The sequence below is a fragment of the Mesitornis unicolor genome, unplaced genomic scaffold, assembly GCF_000695765.1.
Source record: "Mesitornis unicolor isolate BGI_N332 unplaced genomic scaffold, ASM69576v1 scaffold30878, whole genome shotgun sequence".
NCBI lineage: Eukaryota > Metazoa > Chordata > Aves > Mesitornithiformes > Mesitornithidae > Mesitornis > Mesitornis unicolor.
Window position 1 is genome coordinate 1 of NW_010201724.1, and position 20,681 is coordinate 20,681.

The 20,681-nt window shown below is 50.8% G+C and overlaps 2 protein-coding genes across 2 annotated transcripts in view; one reads left to right on the plus strand and one right to left on the minus strand.

The window, feature by feature from the left end:
• The first annotated feature begins 4,751 nt into the window (after positions 1-4,751).
• CAMKK2 (calcium/calmodulin-dependent protein kinase kinase 2, beta) lies at positions 4,752-13,758 on the plus strand. Its single transcript, XM_010190201.1, has 16 exons — positions 4,752-5,066; positions 5,802-5,849; positions 6,263-6,316; positions 6,467-6,518; positions 6,610-6,743; positions 7,313-7,349; positions 8,184-8,205; positions 8,498-8,586; positions 8,806-9,005; positions 9,097-9,150; positions 9,592-9,665; positions 10,204-10,291; positions 10,538-10,633; positions 11,177-11,305; positions 13,224-13,324; positions 13,686-13,758. Exons 1-16 carry the CDS (start codon positions 4,752-4,754, stop codon positions 13,756-13,758), a joined length of 1,566 nt encoding a protein of 521 aa, XP_010188503.1.
• A 4,239-nt stretch (positions 13,759-17,997) lies between these two features.
• The window catches only part of P2RX4 (purinergic receptor P2X, ligand-gated ion channel, 4), a gene marked incomplete at its 5' end in the record, with an annotated part of 5,764 nt that continues 3,080 nt past the window's right edge, over positions 17,998-20,681 (minus strand). The window contains 5 exons of the mRNA XM_010190202.1: positions 17,998-18,030; positions 18,736-18,831; positions 18,922-18,987; positions 19,074-19,167; positions 20,479-20,615. Of these exons, the coding sequence (XP_010188504.1) occupies positions 17,998-18,030; positions 18,736-18,831; positions 18,922-18,987; positions 19,074-19,167; positions 20,479-20,615 (426 nt within the window). The remainder of the gene's footprint in view (positions 18,031-18,735; positions 18,832-18,921; positions 18,988-19,073; positions 19,168-20,478; positions 20,616-20,681) is intronic.

A 20,681-nucleotide genomic window follows, 5' to 3' on the forward strand; every position in this document is an offset into this window, starting at 1 on the left:
GTGGCCGCCCCCGCGACACCGGGCGTCCCGCAGAGCCTGTGGGGCTCCTGCCCCGGGAGGAGAGGGCTCGGAGCAGGGGGATCGGGGAGAGTCAGGCCGTGGGGCGGGGAAAAGGAGATTTTTAAGGTTGAGGGGCAAGTGAGAAGTGAGGAGAAGATGGAGGGGATGGTGCTGGCAGAGCGACTGCACGCAGGGGCCAGGTCTCACTAGACGAAGCCACAGGTTGGGTCACTGCGAGTGACCGAGTGTGGTTAGGAGGTGGGAAACAGCCCTGTGGCCACATGAGGAGCACGGAGCATCCGGAGCACAGGCAGTAAAGCTCAAAAGCAGCAGTGGGACGACTGGAGGGAGCTGGTGCGATGGAGCTGTGGGCTGCTCACGTGGCTGTGCGGTGCTATGGGAGGAGAAACCATCCCTGGGGACAGGACCAGGTTGTCCTCGGGGCCAGGGGGACCACACTGGGGAGGGGATGTGTGGTGGCAGTGGGCAGCCAGACCTGCCTTCATGGCCCCCAACCAGAGAAGCAGCCCCTGTCCTGGGGGGAAGGAGCCCTCACTCTGCTCTGTGAGCACTTTGGTTTGGGAGAAATGGCCAACAAAACTGGAGCACCCATACCTGAGAGTGCTGCGAGGGGTGTCTGATCCACCGGCGCCTGTTATCAGATTGGGGAGGTAATTTGGAAGAGGCTTTGCTTTCAGCTCAGCCCTAATGTCTTTTAAGTGGTGTTCACAAAGTGCAGAGCCATTCTTGTTTCCTCTCTCTAGGCACCGTGGGCTGGAGCTGCGGTTTCCGGGAGAGCTGGGAGCCTCTCGGCAGCACTGGATGAGCAATGGTGCCCTGAGCTCATCCCGGCACGTGCTCGGTGCCATTTCCAGAGCTTACCCTCTTGTTTTGAGATGCTCATTATACATTGCTTAAGCAGTATTAGGCGGTATCATCAAGATTATAAAAAAATCTTGTTAAAGATGGTTTTTGGCTCCTATTGAAACCTGTCATGGGGTTTCATGCCATTACAATGCTACTGGCCTGGCTTTGCATTTTTTTCCCAGTGTTTTCCACCCTGTGTTGGATAGGCCGGGCAGCACAGGAGGCTCTTCTGTTCACCCCAGGGGCAACGAAAACCTTCACTGCTTGGGCACACGGACCCGGCATAGACAGGGGCTGGGTGCCTGTTTCTGGTATCTCCTCATTTTGGGTGTCCTCTGACTTCTAGAGAAGCTGCTGAGAGATTTTTTTTTTCCATTAAAAGTCAGGCGGGGATGCATATGGTCTCTGTATACTACAGTGACTAATATATTTCTGGCAAGATGTGCACTTGCCCGTAGGAAGGGAAACTGTGATCGATGCCCCCGTTGCTGCAGATGGCACCGCTCTTGGCACTGGCGCTTTCACCTCTGACAGTGACTGGGGAAAGCAAAAGAGCCACTGGACTCTGCCCAGCGAGAGCCGATAGCTGCCCCCTGCGCTGGCCTCGGTTAAGGTTTAACTGCAGACCTTTGGTGGTAGCACGGGAAAGATCTTCTGCGAGTAAAACCAGTCTCAGTTTAGGTGGTTTGTGTTCAGTTTTGTTGTGAACAGCTTTTCTTTGCAGTGCATGAGCTGATCCCCACTGAAGGATGGATGGAGGTGTCATTGCCAGGGCTGCCACCAAGTCTTATTCCTTTAGGAGGGTCCGACCCTGACACTGAGCCTGGCCCTGCTGGAGGGAAGCACACTGGGAGGGGAGGGGAGTTTATGGGAGCTGGAGACATCGTCCCGTTGCCCGTCGTGCGCCTGGGTAGAGAAACAGCTCCAGGGAGGGAAGGACGGGCCACTGCATCCATATGCTCTAATTTAAACCTATGCAGGCAGTGCTGGCTGCAAGGTGTTGTCCTCTATATGCCCCAAAATCGGTTGGCGTGTCCCCATCCGGAGGTGGCCGCATCCCAGCAGGGACCAAGCAGGGAGCACACGCTCACAGCAGAGCTGAGGCGGCAGGAGGGGGCTGTGGAAATCACTTCACCCTCGCAGGGCCCGATTTTGCTTGCATTTGTTTCCACTTAAGCCACGTGGACACTGAGCGAGAGGGAAAGCCGCTGTCAGGGTTTCACAGACCTCTTTTCATTTTAATATCCCTCTCCTTGCTGAATTAGATGCGAGACTGATTGCTTCGATAATCCTGCCGCAGCCGCTATGGGTTATATATGGATTGCAGCCAAAAGCCGTGCCGATAAATCATTCCTATACACCAGGCTGTTATATTTCCTGAGGATTTTGTGGGCATGTGCTGCTCGCTTTTACATAAGGATCTGCTGGAGTTCATACCAGAATGTGCCGCTTTTCCCTGCGCAGGGACCTGGCTTGGTGAAGCCAAAGCCCCCAGGCTGTACTTCCTCTTTTCGGGTTTATTCCCCCCATTCCAGCTATTTTCGTTTTCCCTCTGTCTGGGAATCTGGCTGTTCTCCTCCTCAGCATCCCTGTGCGCTTAGGAAGGAGCACTGGCTGGACTGTCGTTCGCAGTTGTCCCACATCCCATGGGGCTGTGCTTAACAGTGGGATCCCACTGGGGGTGGGTTTCTCTCGAGGAAGGTGTCTTCTCACAGGGCAATTTTGCAAAGCCCCATCCTCGGCCCCTTTGTACACACACGCAAAAGGAAAAACCCCTCTGATTTTCCATGCTAGCTGATGCTACGATGGTGCTGGGATGACTTTTAGCCTGTTTACAGAGCCAGGGGAAGCCTGCTCGAATTAATCAGCGTTGATATGTTTATCCTGGTCAAGCCAATTAACTCCCGCCAGCCAGGGCACGCTCGGCTCTCGAGCGGGGCAGAAACTTCATAACTCAATTGTGCTTCAGCCCGGCAAAGTTTTGCACGGCCCCTTGGAAGTGCAGATGCAGGCGATGCTGTGGGGGCAGGATAGGATGCCTGGCCGTGCTATGCCACTGCCGGGGACCGGTGCCGTGGCTGGCGATGCTCCTGGGGTGGCCTCATCCCGGGGCTGCCCCAATGAGCTGCCTTTTTTGGTGCGGCCGCGGTGCACGGTGAGAGTGGAGGGCACAGTGCTCAGGATCGACTCTGGCTTCGGGGAATGGCTATTTATATGTGACCGCTGGCGGCGAGCCCAAAGCCAGCCGCTGGCGGTGAGCCCAAAGCAAGCCAGCCAAACGGCAACTGGCCCTGAGATGCATCCCCACAGGTTCGGGATGAAGCGACGGTGGGGGGGGCTGTCTCTTTATTTTAATCCATTTTGGGAGTGCATTAAAGCATGCTGCCATGGCTGCCAGCAGCACCAGGGGGGAGTTTTGTCGCCCCAGTGCCCAGGATGCAGAGCTCCGGCTTGGCTTGGCTTGGCTGGCGGCTCCTGGCTCTCCTGCCCAGCAAAGCCCCAGCCAGGAGCGGATTCAGCCCCGTGAAACGCGGCGTTTCTGAAATAGTTTGTCCTTGTTGCTGCTCCTCGGCTTATTTATAGCCTTCGCATCCCCTGCATTTCTCAGCGCCTCGAAGCAGCGAGCGGCGCCAGGTCAGCTTTAGCTCCGGGCCGAACCCGCATGGACAAAAAAAAGCTCCGGTTTATAGACTTGTGTTGAAAACAGCAATTAGGCCATTGTAAAGCCTCGAGGAAGAGGGAGACGATTTGATTTCTGCACTTGACCTGCAATTTCTGCTGGGCTGATTCAGAGTGGTTGTACTGTGGGTGCATCATGGAAACTTCAATGGAGATGAGTGGAGCTAATTTTAACCGGCCGCCTCGCTGAGGTGTGGGAACCAGGCAGAAAAACGCCTCAAACCTTGTTCCTGCTTCTGGGCTGTTTGGTTCAAGGTAATTTTTTTTTTTTTGCTTGCTTCTGCAGCAGCTCATGAACCTAGAAATTAAAAACAGCACCAGTGCTGTGACAGGGAAGAGCGATGGTTTCCAACCAAACAACAATCAAACCGCCCTGACTGCTGTGGGGTGCCTGGCTTATGTGAATTCACACCATTTTCACCCCTTTTAAAATTATTATTTAATTATATGTTTAGGTTTTTTTAATTCTTTGTTGCTAACAGAATTGATTTCTCATTTATCCCTAGGTTCAGGAACCTGATTTTTACACAGAAGGCCATAGGGAACTGGGGCGAGGAAGAGAAATCGGCAATGACGGGCTGCAGGAGGAGGCAGTGAGCCGGGGGGTCTGATCCTGCACCCCACGCTTGGTAAGTGGGTCCCTGTGCCCACGAACAGCTTTGTTCAGGGGGTGTTTAGCAGAGATGTGCCTGCTCCAACCATGGGACCAAGCAGTAAAGCAAGAAACTGAGTGGTATTTATGCCCATATAGTGCATGACCTGGTCCTGCCCCTGCAAAAGGCCCCTTTTGGGGTATTGATGTAGCGACAATGGTGGGGTTGTTATTTCCTTGAGATGTTTAAATAAAGGGGGTGGAAGAAGCAGCCTGGGAGCTGAGGCTGGCCCCTGCCTGGAGTCTGCTGCATGGCAGGGTGGGGGCATGGCCCCAATGCCATCCTACGCCCCTGCTCTTGGCTTTACCATCTGCTCTGTAGAGTAACAACCAGGAGGAAATCCCGCTGGGGAGTCCGGCTGATACGCTTTGTGTTTGCAGGTGCATCTCCCCGTCACAGTGTGGCCGGGATGAGGCTGTCAGCCACACCATGCCATCATGCGTCCCCAGCAGCTCGCCTGCCCCGTGGCCCCTCTGCCGTGACGGAGGCTGTGGCCGCCAAGCACCCAGGGCACTGCAGGACCCCCCGCCGCTGAGTCCCCATCACCCCGGCATGGCCTCACTCATCGTGGTGACCGAGTACGAAGCGACGGGGAGCGCGAGCGAGGAGGAGGAGATGAATGTGTCCCGTGGCGAGGATTTTGGGGACAGCCGGGAGCCGAGGGCAAAGCTGCACCTCTCCGGCCGAAAGCTCTCCCTGCAGGAGCGGTCGCAGCCTGCCCGCTCGCCCGGGAGCAACAACGGCACCAACGAGCGCTTCATCTACCCGTCCCTCCCTTACTCTCCAGTGACGTCCCCGCACTCCTCCCCACGACTGCCGCGGCGGCCGACGGTGGAGTCGAACCGCGTGTCCATCACAGGACTCCAGGTGAGTGGGAGTCGTTGCTACTCCCACAGTTCTGCCCCCCTCCACCTGGTTTCTGCCCCCACAGCATTGCTTCTTACTTGGTTTTTCGGGATAGAACCCCCTGGCATGTCCACAGATGCGCAGTGGGAGGCGGTGAGATGTCCTGGTCCATCGTTGTCCACAGGGACAGCCCCCGGGGAGGTGGGACCCAGTGTCTTGCCGCGTTTCGTGCGTTTTGTAGATGCCAACAGCACTCATGGCTGTGTTTTGGGGGAACCAGCAGCATGCTGCAATTTCCTTTTTCTCTCCCTTCAAAATGAAAAAACAAAAGAGAGATCCACTGAGATTTAAAGAGAAAATGGCCCTGCTTGCCTCCAGCCTGTCAGTGCTGACAGAAACCAGGCAGCAAGCGGCTGCTTTGCTCATAAGAAATAAAAATACTCATCGCTGGGTCGCCGCTGCTAAGCCCCTTGGGGCTCTCCCAGCTGTTAATCCCCACTGCCGCCCACCTGTGAGCGCTCCTGTTCCACGTGAGCGGACAATATTGCCGGCCTGACCATTAACGTTCGCAATTAGCCATCTATAAACACGAGACGCGTGGCCGGGTGGCGTTCATGGCTCATGAATCAAAGCTGCCCCGGGCAGAGCGGAACAGGGCACGAGTTTGCAGAGAAAGTTTTGCTGGAGACTTAAAAGCAGGAGAGCAAACGTGCGTGGTTTGGTGGCTTGTGTTGGACCCCTCCTCTCTCCCTGCAGGACTGTGTGCAGCTCAACCAGTACAAGCTGAAGGATGAGATTGGAAAGGTGAATATTGGCTGGGTTTGGGGTGGGATGGGGGGATTTGGGGCAGGAGGGCGCTGGGCTCGTTTTTGCTGTTGAGCCGGTGAAACGGCAATTTCAGCCTCTCACCATGGCAACTCGGCCAGCTCCTTGCTGCGATGCTGCTCTCTCCTGGGTGGTGCTGATTGAATTGTGTATTTTTTAAAAATTAATATTAATTTTCCCCATTCCCCCTGCCTCCCACAAAATGGGGCATTTGAAGCTTTTCTTTGCCAGTGGTGTGATGCCAGCGCATGAATCCCACTGCCTCTGGCATCACCCGCCAGCTCCCTGATCCCGTTGGGGCTGGGTTTATGGAGGAGCCCAGAGCCCGGTTTGGTGCTGTGGGGTTTTTTGGAGTGTCTGTAACTGGTCCCCATGGCTGTGCCCCTCTTTAGGGCTCCTATGGGGTGGTGAAGCTGGCCTACAACGAGGATGATAACACCTACTATGTGAGTAGCCATGTCCCCAACCCCACAGTGGGGCTGATGGGATGGGGAACAGGGACAGATCCCCTCTGCTGGCTCCATGCCGGCCCCATCCCACCCGCCCCATTTTATCCTTGATTTGCCTGAAATCCCACCTTTTTTCCCATCTTGCAGGCAATGAAAGTTCTCTCCAAAAAGAAGCTGATGAGACAGGCGGGCTTCCCCCGTAAGTAGCACAAAAGCTTTAGGGTGGGAGCTGCTCTGGGGACCCCAGGGCTCATTCCTGACCGGACGCCCCATCTCTGCCTTTCCTTCAGGCCGCCCCCCACCTCGCGGGGCCAAAGCTGCCTCCGAGGGCTGCCTGCAGCCCAAAGGGCCCATCGAACAGGTCTACCAGGAGATCGCCATCCTGAAGAAGCTGGACCACCCCAATGTGGTGAAGCTGGTGGAGGTGAGCACCGGCCCCAAAACCCACTCCAAATGTGAAGGGGCTGGGATGCTGCAGGGATGGGCTTGGGTGGAGGGGAGCAGTCACAGAGGAGCTGGGATGGCCACAGCAGGTCCTGCCTGCAGAAGACTTGTTTTTTCTCTGTTTTAATAGTTTTTCTTTTTTCTAAGTTAAAAATGTCACTTACTTGGAGGAAACAAGAGCTCAGATGGGTTTTGGGGAGGAACTGGTGTTTCTGCAGGTTCTGTGGTGCAGCCGCCCTGCCCTCCGCCCACTGACTGTATGAAACAGCCCAGAAATCAAGAGTTATGGATGTGCAGGCTGGAGTTTATTTGGCTCATGCGTCAGATGATGCTGTGTGTTTTAAATATTTACCTCCTTGAAGTACAGCTGTAACTCTGTCCTCTTATTTTTTCCCCCGCCCCTGGTGGGTGGACACTCGAAGATTAGCAGACCATGCTAATGGTGCAGATGGTGCAGAACTGAGATGGCTGCTAAATAAAAAAAATCACAGTGTTTAACTTGCAAGGGGTTTTGGTGCTGTTTAATTTCCTTTCTGCTTCTTTCCACAGGTCCTGGATGACCCTGGCGAGGACCACTTGTACATGGGTAACTGCCACCACCCTGCGGTGCTTGCGGGTTGCCAGAGGGGTGGGGGTTTGCCAGGGCAAAGCGTTCCCCCCATGTTTTGAGGTGCCTGCATATAGGGTTAGGTCTCTTCTCTGGAGTGGGTACGGCCTGGGTGTGCTGAAGGAGGAAATTCCCTCTCATGGTCAGAGGAAATGGGATTCAGTCTGGGTTCAGAAAGGAGCCAGGAGTGCTTTATAGCATTTTATAGGCTTTAATTCGGCATCAGGGCATGCTTGGCCATGAGAGGTACCACCATTGATCTTCTCAGCTCTGAAGCTGGGCTGCTAGAAAGCAGTCTGTTTCTTTGGCTTCGAGAACAAGGCACGTGTTAATTATCCACCGTACAAACGAGCTCCTCCCCAACCTGCCTTGCAGACTGCAGTGGTTTGCTTGATGTAAATACACGTCGTTTTGGAAGAGGCATTTATTTTCTGACAGCCTGTACTTGTGTTCAGCCTGTACTAGCAGAGGGGTGTGCGATCCCTTCATGGCCAAGTGCAGAGCTTTGCTCAGGGCATGGGTGGGCTCAGCCTTGGTTTTGCAGGAAACGGAGGGGTTCAGTGTGTGCTGTGAAGGGGACTTCATGATGCTGGGGCTGCAGCACTGAGAAGGCAGTTGGGCAGCATCCCCTTAACTGAAAATGGAAGCAACCAAAATGCCATGTGCCTTGCATAAGAAGGCGTCTCCTTTAAAAAAAAGAGAAATTCTTTTTAGAATTTTTATCATTAAAATAATTGCTTTTGTGCTGAGTCTGTGCTCACAGGAGCTCTAATCTGCAAGTGATCCGTAATCACCTTCTCTTTTCCGTTTCAGTGTTTGAACTGGTGAAGCAAGGGTGAGTATTGAATTCCAGCTTTAGACCTACCAAAGCACAAACATGAGACAGGTTTGTGGGTGACACAGCTCGGCCACCTGAGATGGGTGTGGGATGCAGAGGTGGTGGGGAGGTTCATGGTGGGTCCCCTCCGGGTGTAGGCAGCATCTTCCCAACGCAGTCCCAGTTGTGTAGCCCCACTATGTGCCTGTGTTTGGGGCTGTGTGCTGTCGCTGGCCAGCAGCAAAAAATCCAGGACCTGTTTTGGTGCATCCAGATGGGGAACGAGCTCTGTCCTCTGTTGCCTTTGCAGCCCCGTGATGGAAATCCCAACCCTGAAACCTCTCAGCGAGGACCAGGCTCGGTTCTACTTCCAGGATCTGATCAAGGGCATTGAATACTGTGAGTGTCTGTGCAAAAAAGATGGGATTTCTTGTTTTTATTTCTGTCTAAACGCCTGGGGCTGGACTTTCTGCTGGTGTACAGTGCTGTTTCTGGTGGCTCACAGGGGTTTTGAGGCTGGGGCTGGTTGTGGTGTTAGCAGAAAGGCTTGAAGCCATGTGGGGTCTTGTGGCTCCTTCAGCGCTGTTGCTGAATTGCATGGTTTTCCTCTGGCTGCAGTGCACTATCAAAAGATAATCCACCGGGATATCAAACCTTCCAACCTCCTCGTGGGGGAAGACGGGCATGTCAAGATCGCTGATTTTGGAGTGAGCAACGAGTTCAAGGGAGCCGATGCCCTCTTAACCAACACAGTGGGCACCCCTGCCTTCATGGCCCCGGAGACGCTCTCAGAAACCAGGAAAATCTTCTCTGGAAAGGTATTTAATAGCAATTTGAAGGGGTTTTGGACTAATCTTCCTTGCATGCGCTGTCTGTTGCAGATCTGACTATGCGTTCTTTCCTCTGTAGGCTTTGGATGTCTGGGCCATGGGGATCACACTGTACTGCTTCGTGTTCGGGCAGGTAATGAGATTGATTTTTCAGTGCTGTTGGTGGTCGGGTGCCTGGCAGGTACATGGTGGGATCTGCACCCCTGTACCCCTGTTCGAGCAGTCGGGTATTGCCAAGGGGAGATGGGGATGTGCGGGTGGAAATGGGAAACCTCTGCTTGTCCGCAGGATGGGTGCAGCCAAAAGGGCCGTGTTTCTTTTTTCCCCTGGGGAAAAAATTCTGTGCCTGGCCAGATTTTTTAGGAAAGAAGGTGTTGTAATAAGTCAGTCACTTTCAGTCAAATGCTATTTTCATTGCGTTTAAAAGAAGACATTGACATAACAGGAAATCTTCTGGTATTCCCCTATAACTGACTCCTTGCTCTCCTTCAAACCCTATGAGATCCTGGCTGACCCACTGCCACCTCTTAACAGAGGCTGTTGCTTTTCTCATTGCCCTTTTTCTTCACGGTAGTGCCCTTTTATGGATGAAAGGATCTTGAGTTTACACAATAAAATCAAGACCCAAGCGCTGGAGTTCCCAGACCAGTAAGTACTCAAAAAAAACCCAAAACAGCGCCCCTCATCCCTTATTTTAGAGCTCTTTTGAGCTATTTCTCTGGCACTGCCTGGGTGGGTCTGGTCCTGCTCTGCTGCAGTTTGCAAAACTCAGGCTCTGAGCCCTTCAGTTGTCCTGTGGCCCTTTGCCTAAACTTCCTTTGCGTTAACTGTGAATGCGACTTCTCTTGGTTTGCAGTTGCTGAAGAAGGAGTGATTGAAGTTGCAGAGGTGTTTGAGGGAACGGATTAACCTCTGCAGTTGCTCCTGTTGGGTTTTAGCTTGGGTGGAGTTGGTGGCAGGCTCTCAGCCCCATACGTGTGGGAATCACACTTGAGATTGCCCAAAAAGGGGATATTTTGCTTCTCTGGGAGGTTTGGGGAGGAAGGGCTGTGTGGCTGCATCCCTGCTAGGGCTGAGGTCCAGCCCCAATCTGCCCAGGAAGGCCCACAGCAGCTGGCACTGGGGTGAGGAAGGGAGGGACCATTCATCCCTTCCCCATCTCATCTCTCCCCTCTTCTTTGCCCAGGCCAGAAGTTACAGACTTCCTGAAGGATCTGATTACGCGGATGCTGGATAAAAACCCAGAATCTAGGATTTCGGTCCCAGAAATCAAGGTACTGACCCAAACCCCATGTGTTGGCTGTGCCTTCACTTCTGTTGAGTTCTCCTTGCTTGGCTTTTATTGGGAGTCAGTTTGATCGTGCCAGGCTAGGTCGTCCCCCTGTGCCCAGGGCCTCTGGGCAGGTAAGTCCCAGATCCTTCCCCTGCTCCGGGACCTCCTCAGCTTTGGGACCTTTGGTGCCTACACAAATCACAGGCAAAAGGAAATGCCCTGAGTACAGTATTTCCTCTGCTACCAGGAAAGTACTGTGCAACAGCCTTTCGCAGGAGATTTCTGGTCCTTCGCCCCTGCAGGAGCCTGGAAGGGGCGAGAAGCTGAGAAAATGGAGATGAAGGTAGGGGGAAAGGATTGCGGGGGAATTGCTGAACCATTTTGTGTTCCTCCTGCAGCTGCCCAAGACACCAGGTGCATGGGCAAGGAGAAAAAGAGGTTTCTGCCTTCTGTCATGGATTAATTCAGGTCCAAGACTAGGGCTCGGTGGGCCCCCCCCCATCCATTACGGTCTGGAATAAATCGTTCCTGCCTCTTGGTGCTGTCTCATCTGTAAGATGAGAGTGAAAATAGGTCTTCTTTCCTAAAACTACTGAGATACCCAGCGCTATAGATCACCAAGTTAATTGCTCAGTTGTGTAGATGGGACCAACCCTGGCTCTGGATGAGCCGCACCACGGCATTTTCTGCTCTGAGCTGAGCCATTCCCAGCAACACTGGGGTGAGTTGGCTCGCTGGTGAGATGCCACATCTCTTCCTGCTCTCTGGTATTTCAGAAGTGTGTAGGGGCCATAGCTTGGGCAAGGAGATGCGTTTGCCAGGCTTGTGTTGTTTGAGTTATGAAAAAGAGGAAATAGTTCCTGACAGGCTGTGTTATTAATTGAAGTTGCACCCTTGGGTCACCAAGAATGGAGCGGAGCTGCTGCCCACAGAGGATGAGAACTGCACCCTGGTTGAAGTGACGGAGGAGGAGGTGGAGAATTCGGTCAAGCACATCCCCAGCCTGGCCACCGTGGTGAGTATGAAGGAGGCGATGGTCTGTGCTGCCTCCCAGGGTGCTTGCGAGCAGCCAGGTTGCTGCTGGAGGGCAAAAGCATTGGGTAGGATTAGAACAAAGACCTCCCCTGTCTTGGAAAAGTGCTTTCAGATGGGGTCTCAGCATCTTGCTGGAGGTAGCCATACCTTGTGGTGCAGGGGAATATTTAAGAGCAGTCCCAAAGGAACCCATCAGCACGTTGCCTGTCTCAGAGCTTGAGCTGGCTGCCTAAATATTGCTGTATATGCTCAGGGTAAAAGCACCTGGTCCAGGACCTGGCCATGGCTGGGAGTGTGTGTTTTGGCCAGGCACGAGGAGCTCCTGCCCTGCTCTGCCCATCTGGCTGCAGGGGCTGCGGGAGCTTCCTGGGATGAAGATTTTATCTGGGCCATGGCGTGCGCCAGCCCCCGCCTGCAGCTATTCTTGGTGAATTCGTCTCATCTCTTTTCAAGTTCTTATTTTTATTCTCTGCAACCCGCTGTGGTGGTGAGAACCACAGCATAGCCCTGCTCTGTGTGGAAAGTGAAATCCTTTTGAGTTCTGAACCTACTGGGGTTTTTGGGTGCCTGCTAGTCCTTAAGCTAGGAGAAACAGCAAGCGACCATTCACAGATCCCTGGCACGGCACTATCTGCCTGTAGACACCCAGGCTGTGATTTTTTGAAGTACAGGTCTCTCCTTGAAGGTCCTTTTCCATCTCGTGGCTGTGCCCACACCTGGCTGTGTGGAGCTCTCTTCAGGTTCATTACCCTGCAGAAGTCTCTTCAACTGCAGATACGTTGATATGCAAATGTGTTTTGCACTGCTGAAGCTGAAAAAGCAGATCTTGCTCTAAAGAGATCCCCCATCGGTGAGGGGTTTTTCCCCCATTCTGTTTGGAGGTGACTTGTGATGCAGCAGAGGACAGCTCAGGGCTCCCAGCCCCGCTGAAAATCCAGATGTGTTTAGCACAGCTCAGGACAAATGAGCTTTTGCTGCAACTGTCACCTCTTAAAAAACACACTGCCTCTGGCAGATCTTATCTTTTCCCATTTGCATTTGTTCTTCAAAATTACCCTCTGGTGCCTGATCTTTGTGCATCCAGCTGCAGGTATTAATGTTCAAGTACGAGATTCACGGCTTCAACTCTCGCATAAAATGCCTTCCCCCTCGGGACCCTGCTGACAGGCATGTTCCAGAGGTGTAAGGGCTCTCAGTGCACTGTGGTGAGCAGATAAATGAGGCACAGAGGGACGAGAAACAGCATCAGTGAAGCCAGGGGTTCCCAGACCATGCTGAGGCAGGGCCAGTGCTGCTCACATTGTTCTCTGCTCCCACCAGCAAAATAAGGTGGAGGATGGCTGGGAATAGCCCCAACACTTGCTCTGTTCACAGCAGTCTCCAATTGCAGCTGATGCTGGGTAGCTTTGTGTTCTGCAGCCAAAGCCAGACAAACGGCTGATTTTTCAGCTTGGTTTTGGTAAACGTTAAGGCAAAACTGTGTCCTTCCTTCCCCTCTCCCTGAGGAACTGGGAATTTGCAGGTGCTGGGTGCAGTGATCAGTAAAACCTACTTCTGACAGGAGAAAATCCTCCCAGACTTGGCTTGGCTCTCCTTTGCAGCCTTTCCCACCTAGCGTGGCTCTCATCTGCATGTTCAGTTGTTGCACTATGGGTTTCCAACGTGGATACGGCCTCTGCCTTATGCAGCTGGAGACTTGGAAATATTCCCTGCTTCCTTTGGCTTTTTTTGGTGTTTTTTTGGGGGGGGTTGTTTGTTTGTTTTTTAAAAAGAGAACTTTGACTAGTTTTCACTAGTTTTCTTAATTACTTGGGCATGTGGGTTGGATATTCAACCTGCTGGTCTTGAATGTGAGGAAAGCAGTAGCACCCCTGATGAACTCCAATCTGGTCTTGCAGATATTGGTTAAAACGATGATCCGGAAGCGATCCTTTGGGAACCCGTTTGAGGGGAACAGGAAGGAGGAGCGGTCGTTGTCTGCCCCTGGGAACCTGCTGCCGTAAGTGCCATTGCTTCGCCTCAGCCCAAGAGGACACTTGCAGCTTGTCTTGTCCTCTGAAAATTGCTGCAAAGCACAGGAGAATTTGAGGAGCTGGCCTTTGACTCTTCCATGTGAAGCCATGACCAGGACATTCACACACTCTCTGTCTGACCTGTAACTGCTTTGGGGGATGACTTTTGTGACATGGCATATCCTGCCCCTCCGATGAGCTGAAAAGTTTTTTTTAATGGTGCTCCCAGCCTGTTACAGGGGAGCTGGAGGGGTCTAAAAGGTCCTGTAGTGGGGAAGGATGCTGGTGTCTCATTGCTTTGCCTTTTTCTGGGCCACTAAACAAGTGTTCTGTTTCCTTTTAAAGCAGGAAACAAGGCAGTGAAGATAATCTGAAATGCAACGACTTGCCCAACGTGGGAGAGGAGGAACTTCTTTCGTGAACATCGACTTTATGGTTCTGTTGAGCAACTTGGTCTGGGGCACGTTACTAAAGTGTGCAGCTGAGGATGAGCGACGTTAACAGAGCCTACACCAAACGCAGCATGACACGGCGCTATCTCAGTATAATGCTGGATGCAGAGCTTACATAGCAGCATGTTGTAAGACATCCGACTACTTGTCATAAACATTGAACATCTTCGGTCGCTTGGACTGCTGACTTCTTGTGGGAAAGGCGCTGGCTGATAGCAGAGAGGTGAGCTGTCATGTTGAGCAGAAACAGTGCTTTGCAAAAAAAAGAGAAGGCAGTCAAACAAAAATGCATTTGGAACTGCTTTTAAGGCCAAATAATTCGGGGGACTAACGCCAGCGCCCCAGGGGTGTTGTATGCCCATGACGTAGTCGGCGGGCACACGCAGAAGGGTGAAGCTTTTGCCAAGCGGCGTGCACAACAGTAAAACTACACGTGCGCACTTTGAGAGTTCACGAGCTACCGGAAATGTTGTTGCATCTATTTCTTGTCGTTCTGGTTTGTTTTTAATAGACACCTTTTTAACTGCATGGGAACAAAGCAAAAACCCACCTTTTCAGCTTTGTAAAGAATGCCTACCTTTGTGAGCCGAGTTGTATTAAGCAGCATCTTTGGGACGTTCAGGAAGTGAGGTTACCTCCTAAGGTAATTAACGACTTTCCTAAGGTCTTGGTGTGACTAAGGCTTGGGAAGTTGAGTATTCAGTGTATGAAAGGAAAAGGTATTTAAGGGCTTAAGTTCAGTCTGAACTATTTTTGCTGCAGACATATGAGTGAAAGGTGGTGTTTAGCTGAATGTTTGTTTTGAACAGCAGAGGAAGCACTAACAACTGTTTGTTTCTAAACCTTTTACTTGACCTAGGTAGATATATTACTAAATATAAAATTCAGGGTAAAATCCTTCACTTCCATGTACATTACATGGTTTACTACAACTAAAAATAATACAACTTATGCTATTTTTTAAGTATAGACTTAGGGCTTGCTTAGAATTTAAGATCTTAATGAAATACTTAGATTAGCTAGTAATTTTCAAAGAAACTTTTGTTTTCCAAACTCTTAATCTGGATTTTGGGGCCAATGCTATGTAATTTTTGCAAGTTCGTTACCAGTAATTTGTGAATGCCTGTGGATCAGAGGCTTGTTAGTAAATTAAGTGTATACCTAATTCTTGGATCGTTTCTCATGAAGAGCTCTTTCACCTTCAGTCAGGTTACTCTGACTATTTTGTGGTGCTTGTAAAAAATAATAATAATCTATCGCGTGGTGAGAGCGACTCCGGCGTCCAGACTCAGTTTCCCAAGTTCTCTGTGCTCAGCCAAATCTGGAGACCGGCAGAGCGCGGGTGAGCTGGGGAAGTCAGGGTTTGCTTGAGGAACAGGGTCACGGTAAGTGCAGTTGTTTTGTGGATGGGGCATGGGACTGAGTGGGAAAGATCTGACCTCTTCTCAGTCTGATGTGGTTCTGTGACCTTGAATGAGGATTTAAAATGATGGTGTACCTGAAAAAGGGGGACGATTCGAATGTCCCAAGCATGTAAGGGACTGCTAAGGCATAATTCTTTGTCCTGAGGAAGAAGGCACTAGGAGAGACCCAAGTATTTTGATTAATAATAAGATCTCTGCCTGCTAACCCTGGCTACAGGTGCCTGCCTTTAGGAAGTGACTGTCCCCTTGTCTTCCTTGATCTTGGGCATGAGGTCCTGGCCCTGCTGCAGTTGGACCTGGTCCAGTAATTCCTGGCTAGGACAGGTCTTTGTTAAAGCCAGCGTAGCGTTAGCAAGTGCGCAGGTGCCTACACAAACTGTCCCTTACATCATCTGATCACTTGAAGCGATGCTCCCCCTGAATCGCAATTTATTGCTGAACCATTGTGCCACTGGCCTCTCTCCAAAGCCAGTGACGATGGTTTGTGGTTCAGGGCCAGTACTACAGAGTTTGGAGCCATAAGACACGCACTGTTTTCCTCTCATTTTAGTCCGAGGCTATGCCAAAGCCCTGCAGCTTCAGCTCTGGGAAAACCAAACAGGTAACTTGGGTGCCAGCACTACTACAGCTGCCTGCTCCCCCTTTCGTGAACAGTACTTTTCATTGTGGAAGTGCGTGTGAGTGGGCAGCTTGGTTCTCTAACCTTGTAAATTGACTTGTTCAGCCAAAAAAAAAAAAAAAGAAAAAAAGAAAAAAAAAAGGGGATCTGATTATTTATAGTTGGCGCATAGTAATGTGTGTGGTGTGTTTTGTTAAAGGTGAGGTGTAGGGACGCTCTGCTGTATCTCTGGTGTGTGATGTGTCAGGTGCCTGGCGAGACAGTTTACATTTCCCAGTCAGGCTTGCCAGGTGCAGCGCAGATAGACCAGTGTCTTATGGCTAGCACGGACTTGCTTTGTGAGCATCCTAGAGCTCAGCACCTCCCTAAGGCGCTCTCCAAAACGATTGTCCCTTAGTGCCAGCTCCAGCAGGGCTGCAGCCAAATGCACAGTTCTGAAAGAAACTCACTGTAATTCTTTTCTTGTTGATTAGTTTCTTGAAAGCATAAAGCGTGGCTGTGTGAGGAAGATGTAGCTAAATGCATGACCTGTTAGAGAAGCTGTACTGTATATATACACATCTGCTCAGTTCCCTAGCTGCTGTTCATTAGTAGTAAAGCTAGCTTTTTTTCTTATAGTGAAGTAAACATTTTGCTTGTGCCTTGGAACTGGGCTATAGCTTGATTTCCCCCACTCCCTTCCTTTCAAGCAAGCCCAGTGCTGACTGTAGGCTGAATGCTGGGTACTAAGCCTTTTTGGCTCTGAAAGCACACAGGAAAGTGCTAAGGGGAAACCAGGCCTCTTGTCCAAGTACTTTTTCTTGGTGGTCCCCTCTTACCATTCAGGCAATTGATCTGTTTATTTTCTAAGGTTCTGAACTATTGCTGATTTTTATACTGTTTGATGACCGAGGCTTGTGTTTCATTCCTACCCCTTTATTATGCATTTAACTTTATCAGGTGTATCAAGTTTAAATACTGTGTATTTACCACTTTTAAATTATATTACCTAAGAAGAAAAAACAAACAAAAAATAAACAAAAAACAACTTAAGTGTTTTTCCACACAACTGTTGAAGCTTCTCTGTACAAGTTGAAATAAATGACATGCAACCAAACCCAGAGTTAGTGGATCAAGTGCAACCATTATTCCGTTTGACTGCTCTTTATCAACCTGTGAGAGTTTGCCTGTTGGAAGAGGAGGCTGAAAGCACCTTTCTGTGCTAATGAAGTCCAGGGTTCTACCATGACTGAGGATCTTGGGCTAGGATGAGAGCACAGTGGCTCAAGCCACTGCATAATCCAAACAGAGCCATTCACATGCACAGAGCAGAGTGCTGACTCTTGGAAAGGCACCATTTGAGCTGTGACACTCAGCTTAGTGCACAGCAGCAGGCAAATAAAGAATAAAACAAAATGATAACACTGTTACCAAGCCCATTGCATGCTGCTGCGAAAAGGCAGCAGAGCCCCAGCCAGGATGCTGGAGGTATGGAATAGGTCCCAGGGCTCTGTAACACTAGAAAAGGTTGAGAGAAAGGGAAAAGCTGTACCTTTCAAGAGGCAAAGCAGACAGCAGCACTGGCTTTGATAGCTCTCCAGTAACAGTTGGTGTCTGTGTAAAGTGAAGACAGTTCACTAACCCTAACCTTCACAGGCCCTGGGGAAAAATAAACAAGGAAAACCCAGCTTGCAGAACCTTAAGAGAGCTGAGAGGGTAATATTTTATTAGAAGAAAATAAATTTTAAAGTAGTACCACAAAAATAAGACAAATCAGAAAAAAAATTCTATAACCAGTAAGCTATTTACCATAGCACTATGGAACCAGACATTGCTTTGTCCTGGTCTGTGCTACCTGTGAGCTCAGGAAAAGGAGGGCTGCCAAAATGACAATGTCAGAGCAATCCCCATCCCAGGCTTAGCCAGTGCAGAGACCTGGAATAAAAGCACAATTTTCCCTCTGTGCTTAGTGCAATTAACCTGGAAATACAGCAGACAAGGAACAGACCCAGTGCTGTCAGGGGCTGGCTCCAGCCAGCAGAAATGGTGAGGAGTAGTGAAGAAGGTCCCTTTCTCAGGCTTGCTCCCCCCTTCCTTACAACAAAGCCAGGGTGGGTCTCATGGCCGGGTCAGTGACGTTCACAGCAGCAGCTCACAGCAGCAATTGGTGCCATAGCAGCAGGAGGTCAGGAGTCTGTTCCGTGTGTCTCGCTGAGTCCCTGCAAGGATCAGAGATTACAGTTCTCTGCCAGAGAACTCTTTTTTTCTCCTTTCCTCTCGCATAAAACCCTCTGCACAGGCAAGTTACTCTTCACTACTCAGACTTCACATTTCCAGTGCCACACGGTCTTTTGATTCAGAAACCCACCCTCTGTGGCAGCACTTCCCACCAAGCACAGGGCCAAGTTCTACCCTCAGCACCAGTCAAGCAACCCCACTACCCCACTAAATCCTTCTACTGTCCAAACAGATCATTTGGATCCTGAAGGGAGACACAGCTATGGCTGTCAGCATATTTGTCTCACAAAGTACAAACCCATTGAATGGGTTTGTTCACAGCAGCAGGAACCCCTCAAAAGCCAAGAAGGATTTGACAGGGACTAAGCTGTTGTCTGCAGTTCTCAGAAGGCAACTGCCAAGGAGTGCAACCCAAAAAAGAGGTACAGTGGGAGTATGACAAGTTCTTGAACATACACTTCCCTCTCCAAGAGTGGCTGCCAAAGAAACATGACAATATTTGTTTCTACCATTCCTCCCTGCAACAGCTTTGAGGTAAAAAATAGCTTCTCTGATGAAGGCAAAGTTTCCTCAGAGCTGTGGTTCAAAATCCCTGCTTGATGAGGACTTCCTACATCCTGTTTCAGAATCTCTCCAGTCAGAGGAGGAAGAAACTTTGCTTTCACTTTGTCTTCATTGACGCTTACCAGTTCAAAATCCTCTACATATTTGTATTTCTTCTCCCGATAGTAGTATTTCTTCTTCATACAATACAGAACAACAATGTCACACAGCACTGTTGCCTAGTGGAGATTGAAAGAGTTTAAGACAATTCTCCTCAGAACTGAGGCACTAATCCAGAATTAAGGCCAAATACAGACAGTGTCACTTACCACACCAAATAGCGCTAAGCCAGAGCCAATGTTAATCATGGTAGGAATTACATCAAATTTTCCTGCCTAGAAGACAGTTACAAAGGTGAATACGTTTTTCAGCATCTCTGAAAGCCCTCACCAAGAGGCCTCCAGGAATAAAGTCACCCTACCTTTCCAAACACTATGATATCAAAGCGGATGCCATAAGCTTTGACAAGCGTCCGTGATTCAGTGCCATTACTATCCTTGTAGTATTTTGCAAACCTGGAGAAAAGATAGGTCAGAGCTTAGCTGCAAATTCTGAGGTTGCCGATGTGATCATGCAACATCCAGATGTGTTCTCCATCCCAAGCGGATGGGCTGAACATTGGCACTTCCAGAGACAAGCACCAAAGGATGGAAGGAGACGCAGGCAAGCACGTATAGGAGAAAAGCCCAGAACAGGTGAATTTAAGACAGCAGTTAACACAAGCCAAATCAGGAGACTTCTAAAGCACAGGGAGGGAAAAAAGTTAGCTTTAGCAGGCAAGCAGAAGGACAGACAGGAAGAAATTCAGCTACACAGGAGAATCAGCCCCGTCAGAGCCAAGCAGGAGGCTGCAGCAGTGCAGGCAGCCAGGAGAGGGCAGGGCCGGGAGCAGGCAGCAAGGCAGGCAGCACAGCTCAGCCTGGCACACAAAGGCCGGTCCTTGTCCCACATAACGTGACTCGCAGGCAAATGATAGGGAAAAAGGGATCAGAACAAATAAGTGAGATCAGACTTACTCTGCCACACGGTTGACTAAGCCAGGAGGAAGCAGAGAAGAGGGGAGAAGAGAAGAGGAAGGATTGGTAAGGGGCTGGAATTAGCAAGAGCACTTCAGAACCCACATCAGCCAGGCTGCAATACCCTCCAGCTGGTCTTGCCTCACACCCCAATATCTGCAGGCCTGGCACCTCCCAAACACATGCTTGTACTGTTTGTAAAACAGCAGCTTCCCAGTGAATTCACACAAGTTCCATCAAAAGAGATCCCCTGTGCTAAGTGAGAGTTTGTGACTTTAGGCATAGCCCTGAGCTGTGCTTCCTCACAAACAGGACTGTTGTGAGGACCTCAGCAAGGTGGCCAGTCCGTAATATTACAGCTCTGAGTGTGGATGCAGCCCGCTAACCAGCTCTGCACTCAAGGTTTTACTGCAGGGGCTGAACCTATCCATACTGGCTGGAATGTATCATACCCTCACATCCCTGCCCTCCCAAATTCTGCCCTATCAACACACCCTGAAGCAGTCAGTTCTCACATTGCCATGCTATGGGATGCTGGCCCAAACAGCCACCCAAATGCTGATGCAGATGCGACTCAGACACTGATGCAATCAGTGGAGCTTCACTGGCCTTCCCTCTCTGCTGTGGTTTGCACATGGTGAGGATCAGACCTGCTCTAGGTTTTACAGCATCAGAGAAACTCCGAGTTTTACAGCACCATCGAAACTCCAAGGACTACCTGCCACTCCCAGAGGAGTGCAAGCAGCCGGTAACACTGCCAGTGGCAGACCAAGCCACAAGGACACCAGGTGCCCTCCACAGCCACATTACCTGAAGTTGTAGCCAGGTGAGACAGTGTGGGCAGTGTCCCTGTTGTCGAGGCGCCGGAAGGAGTACTGTGGCACACAGTGGGATGCAGCTCTGTCAAGGTTGCAGTCCCAGTTGATCTGCAGTGCCATGACCCCACCCTGCCAAGTGAGGGAGAGGAGAAGGTGAGCCATCCAAGTGTCCCGCCAGCCCAGCACTAAGCTGTC